The sequence below is a fragment of the Miscanthus floridulus genome, chromosome 8 (genome assembly GCF_019320115.1).
Source record: "Miscanthus floridulus cultivar M001 chromosome 8, ASM1932011v1, whole genome shotgun sequence".
NCBI classification, from domain to species: domain Eukaryota; kingdom Viridiplantae; phylum Streptophyta; class Magnoliopsida; order Poales; family Poaceae; genus Miscanthus; species Miscanthus floridulus.
The window spans coordinates 84,584,677-84,605,701 of record NC_089587.1 but is presented as its reverse complement, the minus strand read 5'-3'; the positions used below and the strand labels follow the sequence as shown (position 1 = coordinate 84,605,701).

General features: G+C 42.5%; 1 protein-coding gene across 2 annotated transcripts; it reads right to left on the bottom strand.

The window, feature by feature from the left end:
- Positions 1 to 7,439: 7,439 nt before the first annotated feature.
- LOC136476859 (protein gar2-like) lies at positions 7,440 to 18,812 on the bottom strand. 2 transcript variants are annotated; one of them, XM_066474828.1, is made up of 9 exons: positions 18,417 to 18,812; positions 16,865 to 16,965; positions 15,381 to 15,759; positions 13,573 to 14,466; positions 12,902 to 12,953; positions 12,359 to 12,426; positions 12,169 to 12,275; positions 8,661 to 8,748; positions 7,440 to 8,383 (listed from the first exon to the last, which is right to left on the bottom strand). In XM_066474828.1, exons 1-9 carry the CDS (start codon positions 18,543 to 18,545, stop codon positions 8,117 to 8,119), a joined length of 2,085 nt encoding a protein of 694 aa, XP_066330925.1. In that variant the 5' UTR covers positions 18,546 to 18,812; the 3' UTR covers positions 7,440 to 8,116. The 2 variants fall into 2 exon arrangements, with proteins under 2 accessions (XP_066330925.1, XP_066330926.1); XM_066474829.1 differs by having other exon boundaries at positions 16,865 to 16,970; positions 18,417 to 18,535.
- Positions 18,813 to 21,025: the final 2,213 nt, after the last annotated feature.

The following is a 21,025-nucleotide window of genomic DNA, read 5'->3' as shown; positions in this document are numbered from 1 at the left end:
ACGGGCGTGCGGCCTTCTGGATGAAGACGCCCGATAGCAAGGGATGAAAACGGATTGGATACGGACGGATATCACCGATATTACATTTGTTTTTATATTTTATTCGAATTCGGATTCGAATAAGAATAGTGTCAACTATGTCGGATAGGATACGATTAGATATCGACATCATAAATATGCGATTTGAGTATTCGAATATGGATACGGTATTAGATGTTGGATATCTAGACTTGGATACGGACAGATCTCAACCCCTCTAAACAGATTCGATTTTGAATATGGTCGGAAAATATCCGTACCGTTTTTATCCCTAATGATAGCCGATGGGCTCCCTCGCGGCTGGACTTCGGTGTTTGGCGGATTGCGAATACGCGCTTGCGGCAGGAGAGCCCGGCGCGCTAGTTGCTTTGTGGGTGGAAAGTGCCATTAGCATCTCCCAGGGGTCCTGACGCTCCATTATATAGGCAGGCAAGTAGCAGCTGGCCTGTTGGGCCACACGCACGCGCCGCCGGAGTTCGTTAGCAGAGCGAGATATAAAATAATTCACTTCCAGAGGTGTTTGTCTTTAATTAGACACTAAACACCTTAAGAGTGAACTAATTTAAACAGTTCTATCGAGCACACCTCATAAAAGAATCTAAAAATCCATATTTTTCAATAGGATCATAAACGGAAGAATAAAGCTTACACCATTTTAGTCATTTCTTACATCATTTCCTATGCAACATCATAGTATAATATTTATTATTTATAACAGTGGAATATAATCAAGTTATCAGAGTTTCAGCGGAAATAAAATCATTTAATGATAAGTTAAACATTAACACTATGATCCGTTATATACATCACAACAGGTTATACATTTTTCCATTATAAAATATTTTTGGGTGAAAGTTTCAAATAAACTCTATGTCCGCAACGTTAAGAAAATCCTCGCTGAGCGCACTAGGAGGTTTCCACACACAAGTGTCAGCTCTACATGTTCCTATCACCTGCAATAGGGTAGAACAAACCCTGAGTACTCAATTGTACTCCACAAGACTTACCCATTAGGGAGAAAGAAAAGACTCCAAGGATATACAAGGCTATCTGGCTTGTGGGTTTATTTCATCTGCAAGAAGCATTACTAAGCGTGCATCCTTATATTCAATTTCATTAGCAATCATCATTAGTTCATTAACTAACCATTCTATGTAAGCACCTGTGCTACTTTCAAACAGGTGGTAAGCAATCATAAATATTTTATCATCTTTCATATTTCTGTTCTTACTACAGTGCTAGATCGTAGCCAAGTTGTTCTGTATCACACGGCGATTCATGAACCAATGTATCCCAGCTGGGTACTCTGAAACACACACACCGCTTGTACCCCAGGCACAAGCAAGATCAACCCACCACTCTCCTGTCAAAGGGTCCAGATCCCCGTGCAAACTTGGACTCTAAGCCCCCACACCTGAGTCCCGGACTCAGTGTGGTGCTTAGACCTCCACCATCCCCGACTCTAATCAATCGGTCCGGAAAGAGCCGGAACCCACAACAAGAGAGCAACGGGCCTTTCCGTTCCCATAAGCAAGTATATGCTCAGAATAATAAGTCTGTGACCTGACTAAAATCCAATGCAACGGACGGTCTTCAATCGACACAAGCGGAACAAGGGCAATCCGAGCCTCGCTCGAATGCCTAACCAAGTCCAGATCCAAAGTACCATTCCGCCCGATCTCCAATTATCATTCATATATATTCCATGTGATAGTAATATAATAACAACAATAATATCTTTCCTATCTCTCGCGGGTGACAGGCAATCACTCGGCTTCAGCCAGAGTCCTATAGCATAGCAATCTATACGATCTTGTCATACTAGTAAGACTCATAGGATAAGGATATATATGCAAGTGGGTTTCATTCAACTCCTTAAACTTAATGCACAAGCATAAAATAAAGTACATGATAATAGGAGTTATGCACTGGGACTTGCCTGGACAAGATGTAACCAAAAGTTAGAATTCCCTTATGGTGACACGATAATAAAGACACCATCTTTTCTGCTATCTCGATCGACTCTATGATTCATCGTTGTTCCTATTATGATATAGGTGGATGCAACGTAGAGACGTCATTAATCAACGGTAACCGCAACTCTTACAAATATGATTACGCTCCGCAAGCTAACGAGCTAGCTTAAATGACTAACGTACTAGTCCATGTATCCGCATTGTCAAATAAGGCAATGTCTCCAGAAAAATATTTAGTTCTAAGATTCCAAGGTGTTTCGGTATTTTATTGATTATATATTGATTTTTGAACTAGGGCTCATTTAGCTACCTTAGCAAATTGATTATTATGGAGCTACAAAAATTATAGTGAGCACCTAATAATGTAAGGAATTTACTGTAAAATTTTTAGAGCCAACACTATCATCAATTTATCATAAAAATTCCTACAAATTTATATGTTACAATATTAAGCATCTTAAATTAATTAGATAACTCCTGAAAATATTATAAAACTATGTGAACAAAATATACTAGCAGATAGATCATGATTTTAGGAACTTAACAAAATTGATTTCACAATTTTTGGTAAACTACCAAATTTTATATTGAATTTATAAGTTCATCTTAGAAACTAAATTAGAAAATACATAAGAAAAAGGAAAGGGCCGACAGCGACCCTTTAGACCCGGTAGCCCAGCGCGGCGTGGCTGCGCACGTGGCGCAGCGGCCTAGTACGGCCTAAAGCCGGGGCGCCCGCGCGCGTAGGCCATTTTGCGGATAAGGGGCTGGGTTTTTAGATAATCACGCGGAGCAACAGAATACTATAACTATAGACTCACGCTTTGCATTAAAGACCCTAGAATGTGATGCCTTTGCAATGGGACGGTCCACGGCGTGCCCGCGCATGGCGACGCAGCACACCGGTGGCAACGACGGTTACACCGGGCCAACTAGGCTCGCTACGATGGAAGTAAGGGGCCAACAACCATCTACAACTAAACACGCAAGGATGGGTGGTGGTTAGGGACTCGGAGGCGTACTATCACGAGCTGCAGTGGCGAGCGGCTATCCACGGTGGTGGCGTTACTGTTCCGACGAGCCTACGCCCTCACGGCTAAGTAGATATGGTGGAGAAGCATCCGTAGCTCACCGTGGTGTACACCCTACTAACGGTTGAAGCTGGGAAGCGCTGTGGCGGTCTGGCCACGTGCGACCGAGCAGGGCGGCGACACTCTGTGATGGACACCGGTGCGTCACCACATCACCGATGAGTTCCCCGGCCAAAACAGTGTGAGCACCGGATAGAGGGAGTCAAGGTGAGTGTAGGGTTACGCGCAATCGAACTGCTACCGCTGCTACATGCCTTACCCACATCCTTTTGGTCACGGCGGCGCACATGACCGGCGGCGAGAAAAAACGTCCATTTGCTGGTGGGTAGTGATCGGTCGGGCTTGAGGAGAACCGGGCGTCTAGCTGACTACCTATGCTACTCACTGGTGCGAGGAATTAGACTGAGAAGCCTTGAGCTAGGCAAATTGAAGGAGTAGAGAGCGCGGCGCCTCAAATGTGACAGCGACTCCAACCACATGCTGGCGTGGCACTACCGATATACACAACCCGTCCTCTCCTCCCTATCTCGCAGGCGGGATGGTATGCGCAGTTGTGGCAGCCGAGGTAGATGGGATGAGCAGCTGGAATCGCGCCACGGGACACAGCAGCGGTGCGGCGGTAGGTGAGGTGCATGGCCAAGAGCGCGTGCACACGAGAGGGCGGCTACGACCAAGACACACGACTCGGCGCGATAGATGAATTGGAGGGCGGAGCGACTGCCACGCTGACCTGGCAACGATGGCCGCAGCCATGGCTCGACTCCACGCGTGGCTCGGCAGCCAAAGGGTGGCGCGCGCACGTCATGACAGTGGAAACCGGGCCGCAACTGACCGAAGCTGGCCAAGGCGCTGCGCGGCATGACCCGAGCGCGTGAGACGGCCAGCGGCAGCAGCCCGGCCACGCCCTGAGCCTAGCGCCAGTAGCGCCCACGCGCGCGGTGTCCGTGAAATCAAGCCGAGAGGTATCACTAGTGGCGTGCACATATTTTAAAGCGAAGCAAAAGCCGCTAACGATCATGATCGAGGCTCAACTAATTCCCCTAACCTAAAGTCGATACTAACACCCAGCTAACGAAGCAAACCTCACGTCCAGAGAGCGACCAGAGAGGGAGATAGAAGGATGCCAACTTGGGTTCGTCGCTGGAGTGCCGGTTCGCGAACAGAGCGCCAACAACGTGGTTGCAACGTGTTCTAACGAAGTTTGGGGAATTTTTACGAGAGCAATGTGATCTCCAACACAACTTTGACCTACACCATGCTCATGTACTCACTTTGATGCAATCGACAATACCAAAACATATAGCTAGCGTTTAAACATTTTTGTTAGAAATTAAATGTCAAAATAGCATTGTCTTACTACTTTTTCATACTTAGAAAAGTTAAGGATTTCAATTGAGGCTAAGTAACCATTAACTCTTTTGTCGTAATTTTTAATAGATCTAAACCTTGTTAACTTCAACCAACAAATACTTCATGCAATAGTCCATGCCTTATACTAACCTATAGGAGCAAAAATTGTAATCATCATTTAACTATTTTGCTTAATATAATTTGCCAAAAATGGTATTTTAACAATAGTTCAAGTGTTTGCCGACTTAACAAAAAGAGCTTATCTTAACGTCAAATTTGATTTTTGAGCTCCCAAAACACTAGTTAACATCTATTTTTCAAAAGATAAAGTTGCATTTCCATCTGCTAAACTTGTACTTCAATTTTTATTTAAGTACTAAATACAAGTTATGTTTGATCTTATTCCTAGAAATTGTTTTTCGCCTCACGTGCGTTATAAAATTTTAAAGCCCAGAAACATATTAGGCTAATTCTTCTCGAACCTATATCTTGATACTAAACGAGCTCGTACATCCGGCGCTGGCAGCTTGCGTACTTATCTCCACGTGATAATTATCCTTCGTGATCAAGTTTGTAGAAGGCCAGTTGAGATATTTGCTGGCTGCGTGGATGTGTACATGGCGATTGTATTCGATCCAAACACCGGGATCAACTAGCATCTCTCCTATGCAGCCCATGACATGCGGGCCCAGCAAGATGGAGTGCTATTGAATAATATGAAGGAACAACAGCGGCGAATCTAGACTAAACTGCTGCCGGGGTCGCACAGATTCATGAACTCAATTTGATAGGGTCGTAGCTGACCGGAATATACGGGGTTCCACTGATTCGTACAAAGTTATCGGGGTCGCATGACCCCGACATATGCACTGTGGCTTCGCCGCTGAGGAACAAGATATATACGCACATATATCTGACTCAACGATTTACAGCCGATAGACATACGTCGCCTGGAAATCCCGTACATGCTAGCCGTATATACCGAGGGTTCTAGTAGGATATTCCGGCCAGATCACGTACCGATCGAGTCGCGCCAGGCTACACCAACCTGTTGGCGTACACCTTTGCAGAAATATACAAACCATGGGCCGACGTACGCACGCGTCCTACAGCCAGTTTCATACTTATCATGACTATCACCTACTAGCTTTTTTTCCATTTACACGTCAAGGCGCATTTACGCGCATGCATGGCATTGTGCTGCGTATAAGCCGGTGCAAATAGTTGCTAGCTTCTTTGATTGAATGTATACATACTTGTTAGCTTGCTAGCTCCTTTGCCTGCACGTCGAGGTGCATACATGCATGCATGGCGCTGCGGCATATTAGCTTCTCTCCTTCTAAATTCATGAAGAAGCCTGCTAGCTTTTTTGGCTGCATGTACTACTTGTAGCAGCAGCGAGATTTTTTAGGCGTCTCTCTATAAGCTGTGTCACGAAAGGTGAGGAGGGGCCCAGGCCAGCGAGACCAAATCCAAGGTGATATTACTGTTTTCAATATCCCAGCCACGCCGGAGCCGCGCGACACATGTGGTGTCTGCTAATATCACCATGTTGGCCGCCAAAAGGGGGAAGAATCGTCTTTTTTTTTCTCTCTTTTTTGCTTCATTCATTCACTTCCCTCTGCAAAATAATTGGAGTGAGAGGATGCAGAGAGAGATCAGCTGCTAATCCTTTCGAAAAAAAAAAGATCAGCTGCTAATCATGGTCCCTTTTTATTAGCAGCGAATAGCCCTAATTTAAGTTCTGATTTTGTTGACCTGGTGCAGTGCACGACAGCGACTGCTTGCTACTTACCGTGCTTTTTTATATAAAATATAAACCAGATCTTGTATGGGGATTGCCAGTTGCGGCATGTATCACACGTTCACACAGCTGCTAAATGATGTAGCGCCAACGCACTTGCGTTACAAACGAAAGCACTCCTTCAGTCCTCCTGTTTGTGTCAAGACAAGATTCACCACCAACGTAAAAAGCGAATGTAGCTTAAGCTCACATGGTTAGGTTTTGTTGGTGCAGTCTACTTGAGAAAAAAAAAAATCAGCGTGGAAACATTCATGCTCGCGGTGGTGTTGACCCTCGATACTTTTTCAGGCACGCGTACCCGTCAAACCTCGAGGGAAAGTAGACCCGTCCCGGAGCCAAATATGTCATGTCTGGTTTGCTGCCGTGTCCATGCATGACTTGTCACCGTGATGCAACTGGATTACCTTTAAGACGTCGAGAACCACAAGGCAACCCAGCATAATCTATGCTCCCGTGATGACAGAACGGTGACGCTCGGCTGCGTTGGAGAACCACTATCTGGGGGCGGTGTTTTCCTAACCCGAAGGCTAATGCTAATGCACAACGCAACACGCTTCCCGTGCTTAGTGCAGGAACTTTCCACGGTTCAGCAGCACTAAGCCGAGAGCTGAGGGGGCGTCGCACCTTGTGGACGGCGTCTCTATTACGGTTTTAATTAGGCACAATATGATAACTGCAACTGCATGGACGGGATTAGGCATAGCTAGGCTACATAGCAAGGGAAACGCCCATGCATCGTGCAACATATCAAGTATATCCTGTGTAAATACTTGAACCTAAAGTGACTCGAATACTGGAGAGTACAGAAATGCATAATGGCTGCTCTTACGCAACCATCCCCGCACCATCCGAGAACCAAAGCTGTTCACCACACAATAGCTCTTTGTGATTCCAAAGAAACAAGAAAGAAGAAAAGGCCATCTCAATATAATTTTCAGCCTTTTTAAGTTATAATAAGCCTCCAACAAATTACTTTTCCCCAAGTATGACCACTAGTCAGTAAACAACTAATGGCTCGCTATATACAACTAATGACATGAGTAGCTGCATCATTGAATGAAAGCATATATTATGCAAGAAAGATTCAAGCAGGTATGCCCAGCCATAAATCTATAAGAATCATGGCAAGACATCACGAGATTAAACTGCATTCATCAGACAGTAAACTGGATTTTTTTGACTTAAAACATGAAATGTTGGAAATGTAATAGTCATTATAGACCACACAGAAAAAGTATTGTTAAACTGTTTGACAAGAAATGAATGTCCAACTAAAAAATCAACTATCAGTACAATAAATAAAACAGTTCATGTTGAGAGAGAGAAAAAAAAAACAAAAGAGAACAACACATTTTTTGTGTTTCCTTTTTTTTTCCTTTTTTTGGTTGGGAAAGAGACTGATTCAGATAAAGGGTACAAATAGATAGGTTACTTCTATACAATTGAGGCTTATACATTGATGACGCCCACATTGTCACCAAATACCTCGTCCAAAATCTGTCCATCTTGTTCTACACTTCTACTTGATAAGCATCTTCCATCCAACACAACCAAAAGGTTGTGATTATTTCGAACGTGAATCCTCTTTCAGATTGCTGGAGTCCATAGAAAATTGCTCAGGCTGTCAGCCTACTCGCATATGGCCATATTCTGATAGCCATATTCTGATGCCAAACTCCCCCCACATTTTCTTATTTTTGCTTTTTGTATTTTCATGCTTTTTTTTGGACTTTTTTTTTTTACAGTGCAGCAGGAAGGAACATCTTCTCAGCTTGCTGTCCATACTCAGCCATTAGGGGCGATGAGTAAGATACCATTCGGTTCTCATTATATCAGCTCAACTATAATATGCACCCCTATGTTGCAGGTGGGAGCACCTGTTCAGAGGAAAATGGCACTCTCATGTCAGTTTTCGCACCTGCACTTGAATCAGTGCCTGAAGGCTCCCGTTTCCACTGTAAACTTCTAGCGCCTGCTTTCATCGGAGCACGCCCTCTAAAGGAACCACCGGGGTGAACAGCTCTTGGGTATGCCATCCTACCATGCCTACCATACAATGATGACCGTCCACTACCAGGCCAACCATAAAAGTGAGCTGCTTCATGAGAACTTCGCCGGACGACCTACATTAGAAGGAAAAGCAACACAAACATCACCTTAGTCATTAGTTTCTGGGAATCTATAAATCTACGCTGAGCGGAGCAACAAGATGCCAGTATAAGAACATAAAACTTCACCAATTAAGAGAACTATCATCTTTTTTAGATAATGAAGAGAACTATCATCTATATTAAAATTTAAACCTCTACCCGGATACCATGTTAGACAATGTCATGCCTATTGGTAGAGAAGTGCAAATGGCAGTCTAAAAAAAGTTCAAAAGATAAAGAATAATCATACCTTGAGAATACGAGTCATAAATGATGTGCCATTCAACGACAGCGCTCGTTCAGCTGATTCTTTGTGTAAGAACTCTACATAGGCAGACCTGTACGATAGCAGAAAAGGACTCATTGAGTTCTCTACTTCTCTTCAAGAAATATACAAATATTTCTGAGTTCACAATTAAGTCCCTATGTTATTGCTGCATCAATTGCAGTGACATTCAACAATAATTCAGCTCAAAAACATCAATTCAAGAATTCAAACTTGAACTGCACAAATTACATCTGCTAAGAGCAATCAAATAGAGAGGCTTATGTAATATAACCAATTATTATAAATTTAATGTTCACTGAAACACTCAGAAGTTTATAGTAGTATGGTATAAAATGTCCTGACAGACCGTATTCGCATTTTTGGCCATTGGGAAAGTATCTACTGCTGAGCACCTATAACTTGCAAATATACAAATGTGTCATATTGAAGACCTTACCAGTGTTAAACAGCTTACTTCCAAAAAGGGAGTATTTTGTCTTGACCCTTTTCCTTTTATTATTGTTTATCAGATTTTTTTTTTTTGTTATCTAGAGACAATGCACATTATTTTCTTAGAACTTTCAGTTAATCAGAGCGACATCTAGTTAGTGTTTCATAACTGGGTGTGGACAGCCGATCGTCTAGCAAAAAGGAATCTGCCACATCCTGAGTCCTGTCCCTTATGTGATCAAGTGGACGAAACAATAAATCATTTGTTAGTAGGCTGTGTTTTCGCTCGACAAGTCTGGACCCTGATTTTGCAACAGTTAGGGCTGCTGCAGTTGGCACCACAGCCTACTGTGTCTCGTTTCTTGGGGTGGTGGAAGAGATCAATTGCAGCTGTCCCCAAAGAAGCGCGTAAAGGCCTCAACTCCTTGATAATTTTGGTGGCATGGGAGATATGGAAGCATCGCAACTCTTGCGTCTTTGACAACAAGAGGCCGAACATTCAGGAGGTCATTAGGGCTGTTAGCTCCGAGGGGGGACTCTGGTGCTCGGCTGGAGCCTCCAAACTCCAGAAGCTTGTTCTCAGGTCGCTGCCTACTGGAGCTTAAAGCTCGGAGGCATTGGTCGTTTCTGCAGTTTTTGTGGCGAGTCTGTAACTTAGTTTCCAGGGGGTGGTGTGTGTGAGTTGGGTCTCTTTGACCCGTGTAACATTTTTTCTACCTTAATGAAATGACACACAGTTATGGCGGACAGGAGTACCTTCATGAAAGGACGATGTAGTGCTAGTTGATGAAAGCCGGACAGGAGTGAATCAGAAACTGGATTTATGGCGGGAGACTTTGGAGTCCAAAGGTTTTAGACTCAGTTGAACTAAAACTGAGTATATGAGATGTGACTTCGGCACTACTACTCGGGAAGAGGAAGATATTAGTTTGGAAGGTCAAGTAGTGCCTAGGAAGGATACCTTTCGATATTTAGGATCAATGCTACAGAGAGACGGGAATATTGATGAAAATGTTAGCCATAGAATCAAAGTAGGGTGGATGAAGTGGCGCCAAGCATCTGGTGTCCTATGTGACAAAAGGGTACCACAGAAGCTAAAAGGCAAGTTTTATACGACGGCGATTAGACCTGCTATGTTGTATGGTGCAGAATGTTGGCCTACGAAAAGACGACATGTTCAACAGATAAGTGTCGCGGAAATGCGTAATGGTTTCATCTATGAGCCTGTGAGCTATCCATTCCAACTATGTATTAAAGTTCAGACATCAGACAGAGTCAAGCATATATTAATTATTCACAGCAATTAGACAACCACATCAGACAAAGGAACACGCCTGTGAGCTATCCATTCCAACTATCAAACTCTACATATGGTTTCATCTATGAGCCTGTGAGAGGTATTTTATTATTCTGAACGATTGCAGTTTGTGCTTTGGTTCAACTGATGAATGATTGGATGCTATCTTGTTGAATACTTGTGCTTTTCTGAGATAAGCTTGATTATATCGGTGACTTGCAGGTAGTTGCCAATTGCCTACATGCATTGCAGGAGATCTGGACCCTAGAAGCTGCTAACTCAGAGGCAGCAGCAAGAGAGATTGAGACATTGTATAGCAAGCCAGTGGTATTTTACCTTTTAAACAAGTCGCGAAGCAGAGCAGAGTAGAACAGTCGCGGAGCAGAGCAGAGCAGAGCAGAAGCGGACGGCGCCGGAGTCAGACTTGCGCGAACGGGCGGCCTCGCGCAGCTGGGACGGGCGGCCTCAGCAGCGGAGCAGAGTCGCGCAGATGGGCGGCCTCGCGCAGCTGGGACGGACTTGCGCGGCTGGGACGGACTTGCGCGGCTGGGACGGGCGGCCTCAGCAGCGGAGCAGAGTCGCGCGAACTGGGCGGCCTCAGCAGCGGAGCAGAAGTCGCGTGGATGGGCGGCATCGCGCGGCTGGGACAGACTTGCGCGGGGCAGTCGCCTGCGCCGCCGCCGCCGCCGGATTTGAGGTGCGTCGCCGCCCTCTCCTCTCTTCCTCTCTCCTTCCTTTCCCTCTCCTCTCTCGCTCTCTCAAACGCGATGGGGATTGGGAGCCTTTGGCGGGAGGTGTAGGTGCGGCGCTGCTGCTTTTCCCGCGCGAGGGCATCGCGCCGCTCTTTTCCCGCCCGCTCGAGCGCGCGGCGCCGCTCTTTCCCCACGCCTTTTACGTCCGCGGCGACCGCCTCAGCGAGAAGGATGACTAGGCGACGCCTTCAACCGCAAGGCGACGCCATACGCCAAGAGGATGCGGTGACAACGACGCCGCGTTTGAAAATCCACTCGGACGCCTAAGTCGTCGCCTAGGCGACGCCTTAAAAACTATGATGCGTATGTTGCGTTGGATTTGCGGTCATACAAGAAGGGATCGAGTTTGGAACGATGATATACGTGATAGATTAGGGGTAGCACCAATTGAAGAAAAGCTTGTCCAACACCGGTTGAAATGGTTTGGACATGTCCAACGGAGACATCCAGAGGCACCGGTGCGTAGTGGAATCCTAAGCCAGGATAGTAACGTGAAGAGAGGCAGAGGAAGACCGAAGTTGACTTGGGTAGAGGCAATAAAAGGAGACTTGAAAGGATGGAATATACCCAAAGACTTAGCCTTAGATAGGAGTGCTTGGAAAACAGCTATTCACGTGCCTGAACCTTGATTGCTTCTGTTGGGTTTCAACTCTAGCCTACCCCAACTTGTTTGGGACTTAAAGGCTTTGTTGTTGTTGTTGTTGTGTAATGAAATGACGCACAGTTCTCCTGCGCTGTTCGAGGAAGAAAAAAAGTTAATCTGAGCGACTGAGCATGAAACAAGGGAACTTTCGAGTTAATCTGAGCACGAAACAAGGGTGTTAGCATCATAGGAATTGGTGGGTGTGGTGATTTATAATGTATTTGTTATTATGCTAATATCTTTTGTAATTTCACTTTCCTAAAATTATAAATCTTTCTCTGGTACAGGTAAAATAAATAGCAACTTGCCTCAGCTATAATAAGCATTAAAATTTGAAATTAAACTGACCCTGTTGGCTGGCCCGTTGCAGCATTAGTGACAATGACTACTTTCAGCACTGCACCAAACTTGTTGAAATGGCGAGATAATGAGTCCTTGGTGGCAGCAAAGTGAACCTTCAGATAATTTGACAGAGGTAAATAAAATACTCAAATGGCACAAAATAATATAAGGGTGATGAGAGTATATAAATACCCACATTGCTAACATAAAGCGTTCTCGAATCTGCATCCTCCGTCGGATGCGCTGTGCTATATGAAACCGGAACTGCAAAGACAAGATACCAAGCAATAAATGACAGTGTCTTCAAGATTAACCCATTCCTATTTACAAATTGATTGTAATAATGACTTGCACAGCACATCAAAATAATCTCAATATATCACAAAGGCAACAAATCCTTACAGATTTTGCTGTAATAGTAACTGCACATTTTTTTTTCTTAGGTAAGATGATGGAGAAAGGGCAACATAGATGATATTACAACAGGAAAAGCAACAAGGGTTTTTAATCCCATGCAAGTTGGGATATGGTAAAATAAAAATGGTGGGCTAACTAGTGTATTACTGCATATATCAGTTTTATCAATTATTGAAGAAAAGGAAGGACACTAAACCAACAGGAACGATCAGATACAGTCAACCAGATGGAAGATTGGCATGTGTCATTATGAGAAGATCAGCCGATGAAAGGAAAAAAAAACCATAAGTGGATCTTATATTAGTAGATATATGTGGCATACCAGATGGTGCAGACCGCTGAGAATCCTTTTGAACTTCTGCATGGCCTAATTCCTGAATGAAAGTTGGCATCAGTCAGAAGCAAATTTACCCAAGGATTAGCCCATACATCTATAAATAGTCAGGGCATATACCCAAAAGACAAGACAAAATGATCATAGAAAATAGAAAAGAAAACTAATGAGCATAATAATCAACAAGATGCATGGAAGATGACATGACGTTCCATTTTGTTTAATGGCTGAGAGCATATACAACACTAATAGGAGATGCCAACAACTGTTTTTATTCATCCAAGTTTCTTTTGCTGGAAGCAAATGCAAACAAGCATTCACATACCCCAATTTAGCTCAGTAAAAGTACTGGCAAATCAGATAAACAATTCTGAATTTACATGATTATCCATGCCCCAACTGCTCTGCCATTTCATTCAAGTAGCATACAAGTGTAACTACTAATTAGCAAGGAAAGGTTCCAAGGAAATGCTACAATCCTGCCTTAGGACTTGATTATGAACTGTAAAAATCTATAGTCACCAAAGTCAAAAGGTCATGGTAGAAATCTTAAGCATATATAATACAAACCTGACTGAAATGCAAGAAAATGGGTGACTCAAGATGTGGTAAGAAATTTAAATATAAAACTTGTTTTTTCAACATGCAAGGCTGCTTACTTTGGCATTGGTAGACACACTGGTGGCATTTGAATTCATGGGTGCAACATAAGGCTTCTCCACAACATGAACATCTTTTGGTGTTTCATAACTGGGAGGTTCCACAATATTTACATCAACAGAAATAGCCACAGCTTTACTTGCTGTTTTTGTTGATGAAGGAACAGGTTGCTCCTTGTCATTCACACTTGAAGGTCTTATTGCATTGATCTCTGGTTCAACACTGCATTGTGCCGATACAGTTTTCTTCTCTGCAAATGGTGAGAAAGTATCTTCATGTGAAAGAGAAGTTTGGTATCTTGTAATCCCCTCATCTCGGTCCATATCATCTTCAGAGCTCGAATCAACATTCATTCCAGCTACCCTATCTGCCATGGTCAGCTCTCCAGATTCCTCTTCAGATTCCTCATTATTTACATATCGATCAGAATCATGTTCATCTGCGGTCGTAACTGGCTCAAAATCTTCATAATCTCTCTTCTCTTCACGAGAACGAGATGGCTGTTTCACAACATTCCCTTGACCCAATCGCTTGAAAACACTTCCAGTTGATCTAACCTTTGTAGAATCTGCAGCAGCTTCCGCTGCAGCTCTAAGAGCTAAAGCAGCTCCTTGTACCTGTAGCACCGGCCTAGTTCTTTCTGGTCTTCTGTCACTCAAGTTGTCTTGAGATCTTTCTGATCTTCTATCGTTCAGGTAGTCCTGAGATCTTTCTGATCTCCTATCACGCATGTTCTCTGCAGAAGTAGTGGCAACCACAGAGCGCAGACGCTTGGATGCTGGTTCAGCAGAGGTGCTGGTTGGCTGTACAGCTTTTACTGCATCTCGAACAGCAAACTGTAGAAGACGACGGGAAGCACCACCACCAAGCATGGGGCGTGATGAGACGTCTCTCTGTTAACAAAGAAAACAAGCTGATTGTAGAAGTCATAGAACCTAAAAGAGTAGAATTAAATTTTGAAGGAGCAATAGAATATAGAGGAGAAGATATGTGAGTGGACCAATAAAGGGCTTAGAGAGAATCAGTGTGATGCTCATCCCTTAGTGGTCAGCAGTTCAAACAAGCAATTTCCTTATCCAAACATGGTCCCTCCATTCCAAATTATAAGTCCTTCTGGCACTTTTGAGTACATAACTTTTATTATGTATCTAGACATAGCATATAAATCTAGACACATAGTAAAAAAAATGTACCTAAGAAAAACAAATCGACTTATAATTTGGAACGGAGGGGATACAAAATATTCACAGAAATTCTAGAAGATAAACTAAATGGACTGCCTACTCAGAGAGTTCTCCAAAATTCCAAACTAACGGAACGACAAGCTTTGTCGGTTGTTTCTAACCGAAGAAACCCAGCGTACTTACTGAAGATAAACTGTCGAAACTCACATTGCACTTTCATGATGAACAAATATTTGGTTTGTCAATTGCCAATAAATAATTAAATATTGGTAGGGACTTGATTATTGGAAAATGGTAATTGATTAATAATTGGTAGGGACTTAATTGTATGGTAATGCTATAGTTTCCACCACATGTTTGCAAGTTGCAACAGATTTAGAGCTACCAGAGTCTTGGTAAGTCCGTTCTGGAGAAATATAGATGAACACTTAGGCATAGTGCGTAAAGAATATGTGAGCAAAGGCAGGACATAAAAGAACAGAACAGAGATATTGGTAAAGTAAAAAAAAATATATATATATATATGAAAGCACAATGTTGCCAACTTGCCATCAACTCTCTCAACAACTTAAGATGTTATGTAGTTTGCAGTTGTGACCTAGGTAATAGGTAATACATCACACCTTTGTTTGCTGTGGCTCATCATCCCTATCACGCTTTCTGCCGTTCTGTTGTTTTGATGGAGGGTGTCGTATTTCATTGGGCTTTTGCGATCTTTTCTCCTCCCCGTGAAGAATATCAGTCAGTACATTTCGAAGTGGAAAATTTTCATTACCCTCCCGACCAATTCCTTTCCATTCCCGCTTATTCCGTCCCCTAGTACTGGCTGCACTTGATTCAATTGTGTGCTCAGAATGAGTTTGACATTTGCTTCTCGGGAGCACATCTGATGATTTTTCTCTTCCAGATACTTCTTTGGGGGCCTCATCATCCTTAACCTCCTGAGTTTGTTCTTGTGCTTGCACATATAAGTGCATATTTAAAGATAGATGGTCCCACAACCTACAAAAGCAAAACGATATGAGTAGCAGATTCACTTAACACGTGATGAGATGATACTGAAAGCCAACCAAGAATATCTCTCTCTCTCTTCTAGCCATCCTTGCTGATGCATGTGAAATATGATGCTGAATCAAGTTGGGAGATATGCATTACCGTGGACTGCTTGCCAGGGAAAGATGAGAGTACACATTTCCCAGTGTTTATGTTAGTTTCAAAAGTAAAAGTAGCTCTGATGTTCTCATTTCCATTTGCTGTTAAAAACTTATAGCAGTCTCACAATGTGATTTCAATAAATACACTGCATGAATTCAGAAGAAATGTGTGAAAAAATATTTATTTTGGGTTGGGTGGGCGGGTGGGGTGGAGGTGGGGGATTCGCTTTCATGATTGATGTACTTCTCGTGAGTGGATTTATCAATGATCTAAATAACAATCACGCTTATAACTTATAAGGACTGATCTAAAATTCTAAATAACAGGTGTTTACAAGGCAAAGGTACCTAGATTCAACTAAACTTTCAAGCTAGAACATATAAGGAGCCATTCATGTGGCCTAGCTCTAAAGTGTATTCAATGTTCACTAGGCCCTTGTAGCGCAAATATCTATGTTTCTCATCACAAATATATAAATACCATAGAATATCTAATGCAAAGTATTTAGCAAGCACAACCTTGTCAAAGCCTCTGCTTTCTGCCATCACAAATATATCAATACCATAGAACATATACTGCAAAGTCTTTAGCAAACACAACTTTACCAAAAACCTCTGCCTTTTGCTGCCACCACAGTTAGTTGCTAGTTCCATTCCACATACAGGAAAGGTGCATCAGAGCCATATTTTATTATTGCTCAATATAAACATATTTGTCTGAACATCGAATAGTGAACCAAATACTAGGGCACATACAATGTTGCTTGTCATATCTACGCTAAAATTGGGGTGAACATTTGCTAACCTTTTACCATTATCTATAGCATTCTTATTAGTGAGTTAGCAATTACAATACGAAAAGTATTTGCATGTAAAATATATCAAGGACTGGTTCAGGCAGTTGACAAACAAAGAATACAAGAACAATGGAAGTGTGTGCAAGCAATACTAACCAGGAAATGAATACTGCAGTGTCATCCCCTAGAAATACATGGAGTTCGTTACTGGCGAGATCCTTACGTTTTCCATTCTTGAGCATGATAGTAACATATTCCTGCACTTAAGACAGAAACAGAGGTCCACTTATAGTTTTCCTTGAAATATCCCAACATAATAAAATGAAAACTAGGATAAGATAACGATGACAATTGCAAAAGTTGGTACATGGCAATTGCTCCCAGTAAATCAAAATACAATGCAATTTCGGAGTTGTGCACAAGGATTAAGAAAATTGGTAGAATGACCTTGTTGCCCTTTATTTTATACTACACTGGAAAATGGGGTCATTTATTTATGAGAATAATGATTCTATTTAATAAGATCAAGAAAGGACGAAAAGAGCAAAGATATCTAGAACTAGAAGTTCCAAGAAGAATAAAATGACATCTCGTTTCAATCAGAGGAAGTATACACATAAACAATGTAATCCATGTATTGTGATGCTTCCTCAGAAAAGACAAAGACCAGACCTGGATTGTTTCAACATTCACTAACGACAGGGAAAAGCATAACGGCAGACTCTTTCATAGGTTCCCTTTGTTCCACCACTAAAACTGCATACAGCACTGTTTTCTAGGGAAGTTTGGGCGCTCTTGACTAATAGTATAAATTTAAGGCTAAAAGTAGATGAATAGTGCAATTGTGATTAATGGAAAAGGTAGTAAAGATTCATAGCAATAGCATATGTTAACATGCAAGGATAGTAAACTCATTCAACCTTATTATGGTACACACGTGCTTCAAATAAGTATTGCATTTCAGTTGCATCAAAAACACCGCAGATAACATGCAACACTTGTCCAATTCGATGATTGTGGTTTGTAATGTACATTTTCACCTGAGACAGAGCTAATTCACATGCATGCCCAACTAAAAATATTGACTAGCGAAGCAGCAACAAATAAGATCCATTCTACAGTTCAATAAAAATGGCCGTCAAGTAACATGACAGCTACTGAACCAGTACAAACTAAGGCATGCTTCAATTAGACAAACACTTCATATTCATCCTGATTTGAAAATCCTCAGTTTGAGAAGAGGCTTCATAAGTATGAAGTATACATCGCACATAACAGTTTGGTGCATATAGTGCACCAATCCATTATAGTGCACCAATCCATTACACTAGTTGATCTCACCTAAAAGCAGCTAAGTGTACATAGTGAGCACACTAAGTTGGAAAAAACAGACAGCAGTCAGCCTAAACAAACGAAAACTGCAGACATCACATAGCAAAGCTGCAGGCCCATGAGTTCCAACGACATTAGACTACTGACTGATTCCAGCAATAGGTGTTGTATGCGGGGCGACACTGAACAAAAACACAGGGCACAGTCGCGTAACTTGCATAATCCATCTTGAATTGTAGCCAGTCCTACATACTGTTACGTGTTAATTACTTCGACCAAAATCCTAAAGCTGCAGAGAACCCAAGTCCCCAAACAGCCGAAATCAACCGCTAGGACCAGAAGCTAGCGAGTAGAAGATGACAGAAGGAAATCGTACCACGAGGGTGTCGTCCACGTCCCTCTTGAACCCGCGCAGCTTCTCCCTCACGAGCTCCCGGAACTGCTCCTCTCCGGCGGCGGTGAAGCCGACCTTGAAGGTGTGGGTGTCATCGCCCGCCTCGTCCATCGTGGCGGAGGCTTCCAGAACCCCACCCCACGCAACCCTAGATCCACCCGGAAGCGGTCCCGGGGCCGAGAGGAGTGGGGGCGAAAGGAGGGCGGGTGGCGGGCGGGCGGCCGCCTTATCCGAACCGCTGCGGGGTCCGGGAAGCTTCGGCGGCGTGGCGGAGGGGAATAGACTCGCCGGCAAGCGGCGGCGACGCGTGGAGATTGTGGCGAACGACCGGGGCTGCTGGACTGCGAGCTGCGAGAGGCCAGGCGAGATTTTATTGGGTTTTTGTTTTGGGCTTGTCGTGGGTTTCTGTTGCCTTTGCGTTGGCTCCTTTACGGGTGCCAGCTAGGACGGGTGGTTTGGCCACGAAATTGAGCACGATTTGATGGGCGTCGCTCATCTGCTTATCTGACATTTTAACATTTGACCAAGGTTTTTTCTTATAGTACTTGCAGACACTCATAGCATGCATGGACATTCACTCGTAGTCGTAGCAATGCATACACGCAAATCCTACCTCTATAAGTATCGTCGAAACCGGCAGATCTCTTAGCGTGTTTGGTTAGCGTCATGTGTTGTCTAGAAATCATCTGATCCTACATCCAAAGCTAATATTTTGTTTGGTTCGCGTCATCCGTCACCAAGTAGTAACTCCGCAAGCCAGTCTCGGGAGCCGATCCATTCCTCATAAAAACGCTGGACAACCTGATTCCGCACGAACCCATGCCGGATGGAGTCGATCCACAAACCAAACACGTTGCAAATAAAAAGAAAATCTTATTTCAGGCCCTACGAGCCTCCCTGTACTATTACTCTGGTATAATATTTCTTTGCACTATAAAGAAAAATCCATATGAGTATATTTCTCTGCAGTATAAAGAAAAAATTTCTTTGCGCTTTTACCGACAAGCCTGGGCGGTGGCTCTGCCAGTGCGATAGTGGAAAGATATGGGAAACAACTTTTTTTTTGTAAATAACTCTCCAAATAATGATTTAGAGAGTGGGTTTAAAAAAAGGCTCTTGAAGATGCTATAAGAGTACAACATTTTTCATAAAAAAGTACAATCATTTTTGCCAATTAAGGGTTGGTTTGTTAGCTTTATTATAGTCGAAACCGGTGAATTTTCAGATAAAAATTCAAGGCTTAGCATGGATGCTCAGTTTTTTTTGTATTTGATCAATGGTGAAATGATGCGGTATACAATGTGTATGTAACAGCGACTTGAGAAAACATCGTATCATTCGCCTTCAATCCCTCGTGAACAAAGCAAAGCCTTCTATTAGTCCTATGAGAATCGGTTGTATCAAACTAGCACTAAAAAGAGTACAATAATTGAACTCTTCAAATGCTCATCTTCCATTTCGTTCTACCACCTCGCAATTGAGCCTTTGGGGACTCGAAGGCATTGCGATTGTTTCCATCTCTACCCTTCACACTAGGATAAAAAATGCCTTGCATCAACCTCACACACCATCTCGGGCTCCCGGTGGTTGCACCGACGTCTTCTTCTAAGACGAAACAAGCAGAAGTATGTGACAGTGTGGCACATGCATGCCATGTACAATGTAGTGATCGAATTTTGGAATTCTTTTATACTCCTCCATTTAAAATTATAAGATATTTTGGCTTTCCTAAATACATAACTTTTGCTATACGGTTAGATATATACTATGTCTAGATAAATAGTAAAAACAATGTATCTACAAAAAGCCAAAACATCTTATAATTTTTTGGAACCGAGGGAGTACTTAACATGGAACCAAAGAGTATTGCCGACTTTTGACTCAGCGATCTTGAGCTACCTCGCTGGTCGTGGTGGAGCTTGATAGGAGAATAGAGAGGCAATATGACATGAAATATAATTAGAGGGAGCCATATCATTTTGTTAGCACTTCAACGTTTCTTTAAGAAGAAGGAAAAAGTCCAATTTATCTCTCTCAACTATCACATCCATCTGATTTTCCTCACTGAACTACAAAACCCTCAACTTTTAAAGTCATTTGTTTTTACACCTTGGGTGGTTTTGATGTTGGTTTTGCTGATGTGATGCCACGTCAAAGAGGGTAAATCGGACTAAGTTGAAAGTTTAGGGAGGCATAAATCGAACTAGAAATATTTTAAAACCCAAAAATCATAAAAATGGATTTTCAAAAAAAATCCAAATGTTTTTACATGGAAAATTATTGCAATTCAAAATCATAAAATCTAGTTTAATCTTAGATTTTGTTTCATGGTAACACAAATCTTCTAAGATTAAACTAGATTTTAGGATTTTTAATTGTATTATTTTACAAGTAAAAATATATGGATATATTTTTAAGTAGTTTTATGATTTTTGGATATTTTTAAAAAATATTTCTATCCGATTTACCTCATGAAATTTCATTATAGTCTGATATACCCCCTCTAACATGGCATTATCAACAAAATCACATTTAAAATCACCCAAAATAAAAAAACAAACGGTTTTAAAAGTTAGGAGGGTAAAAAAATT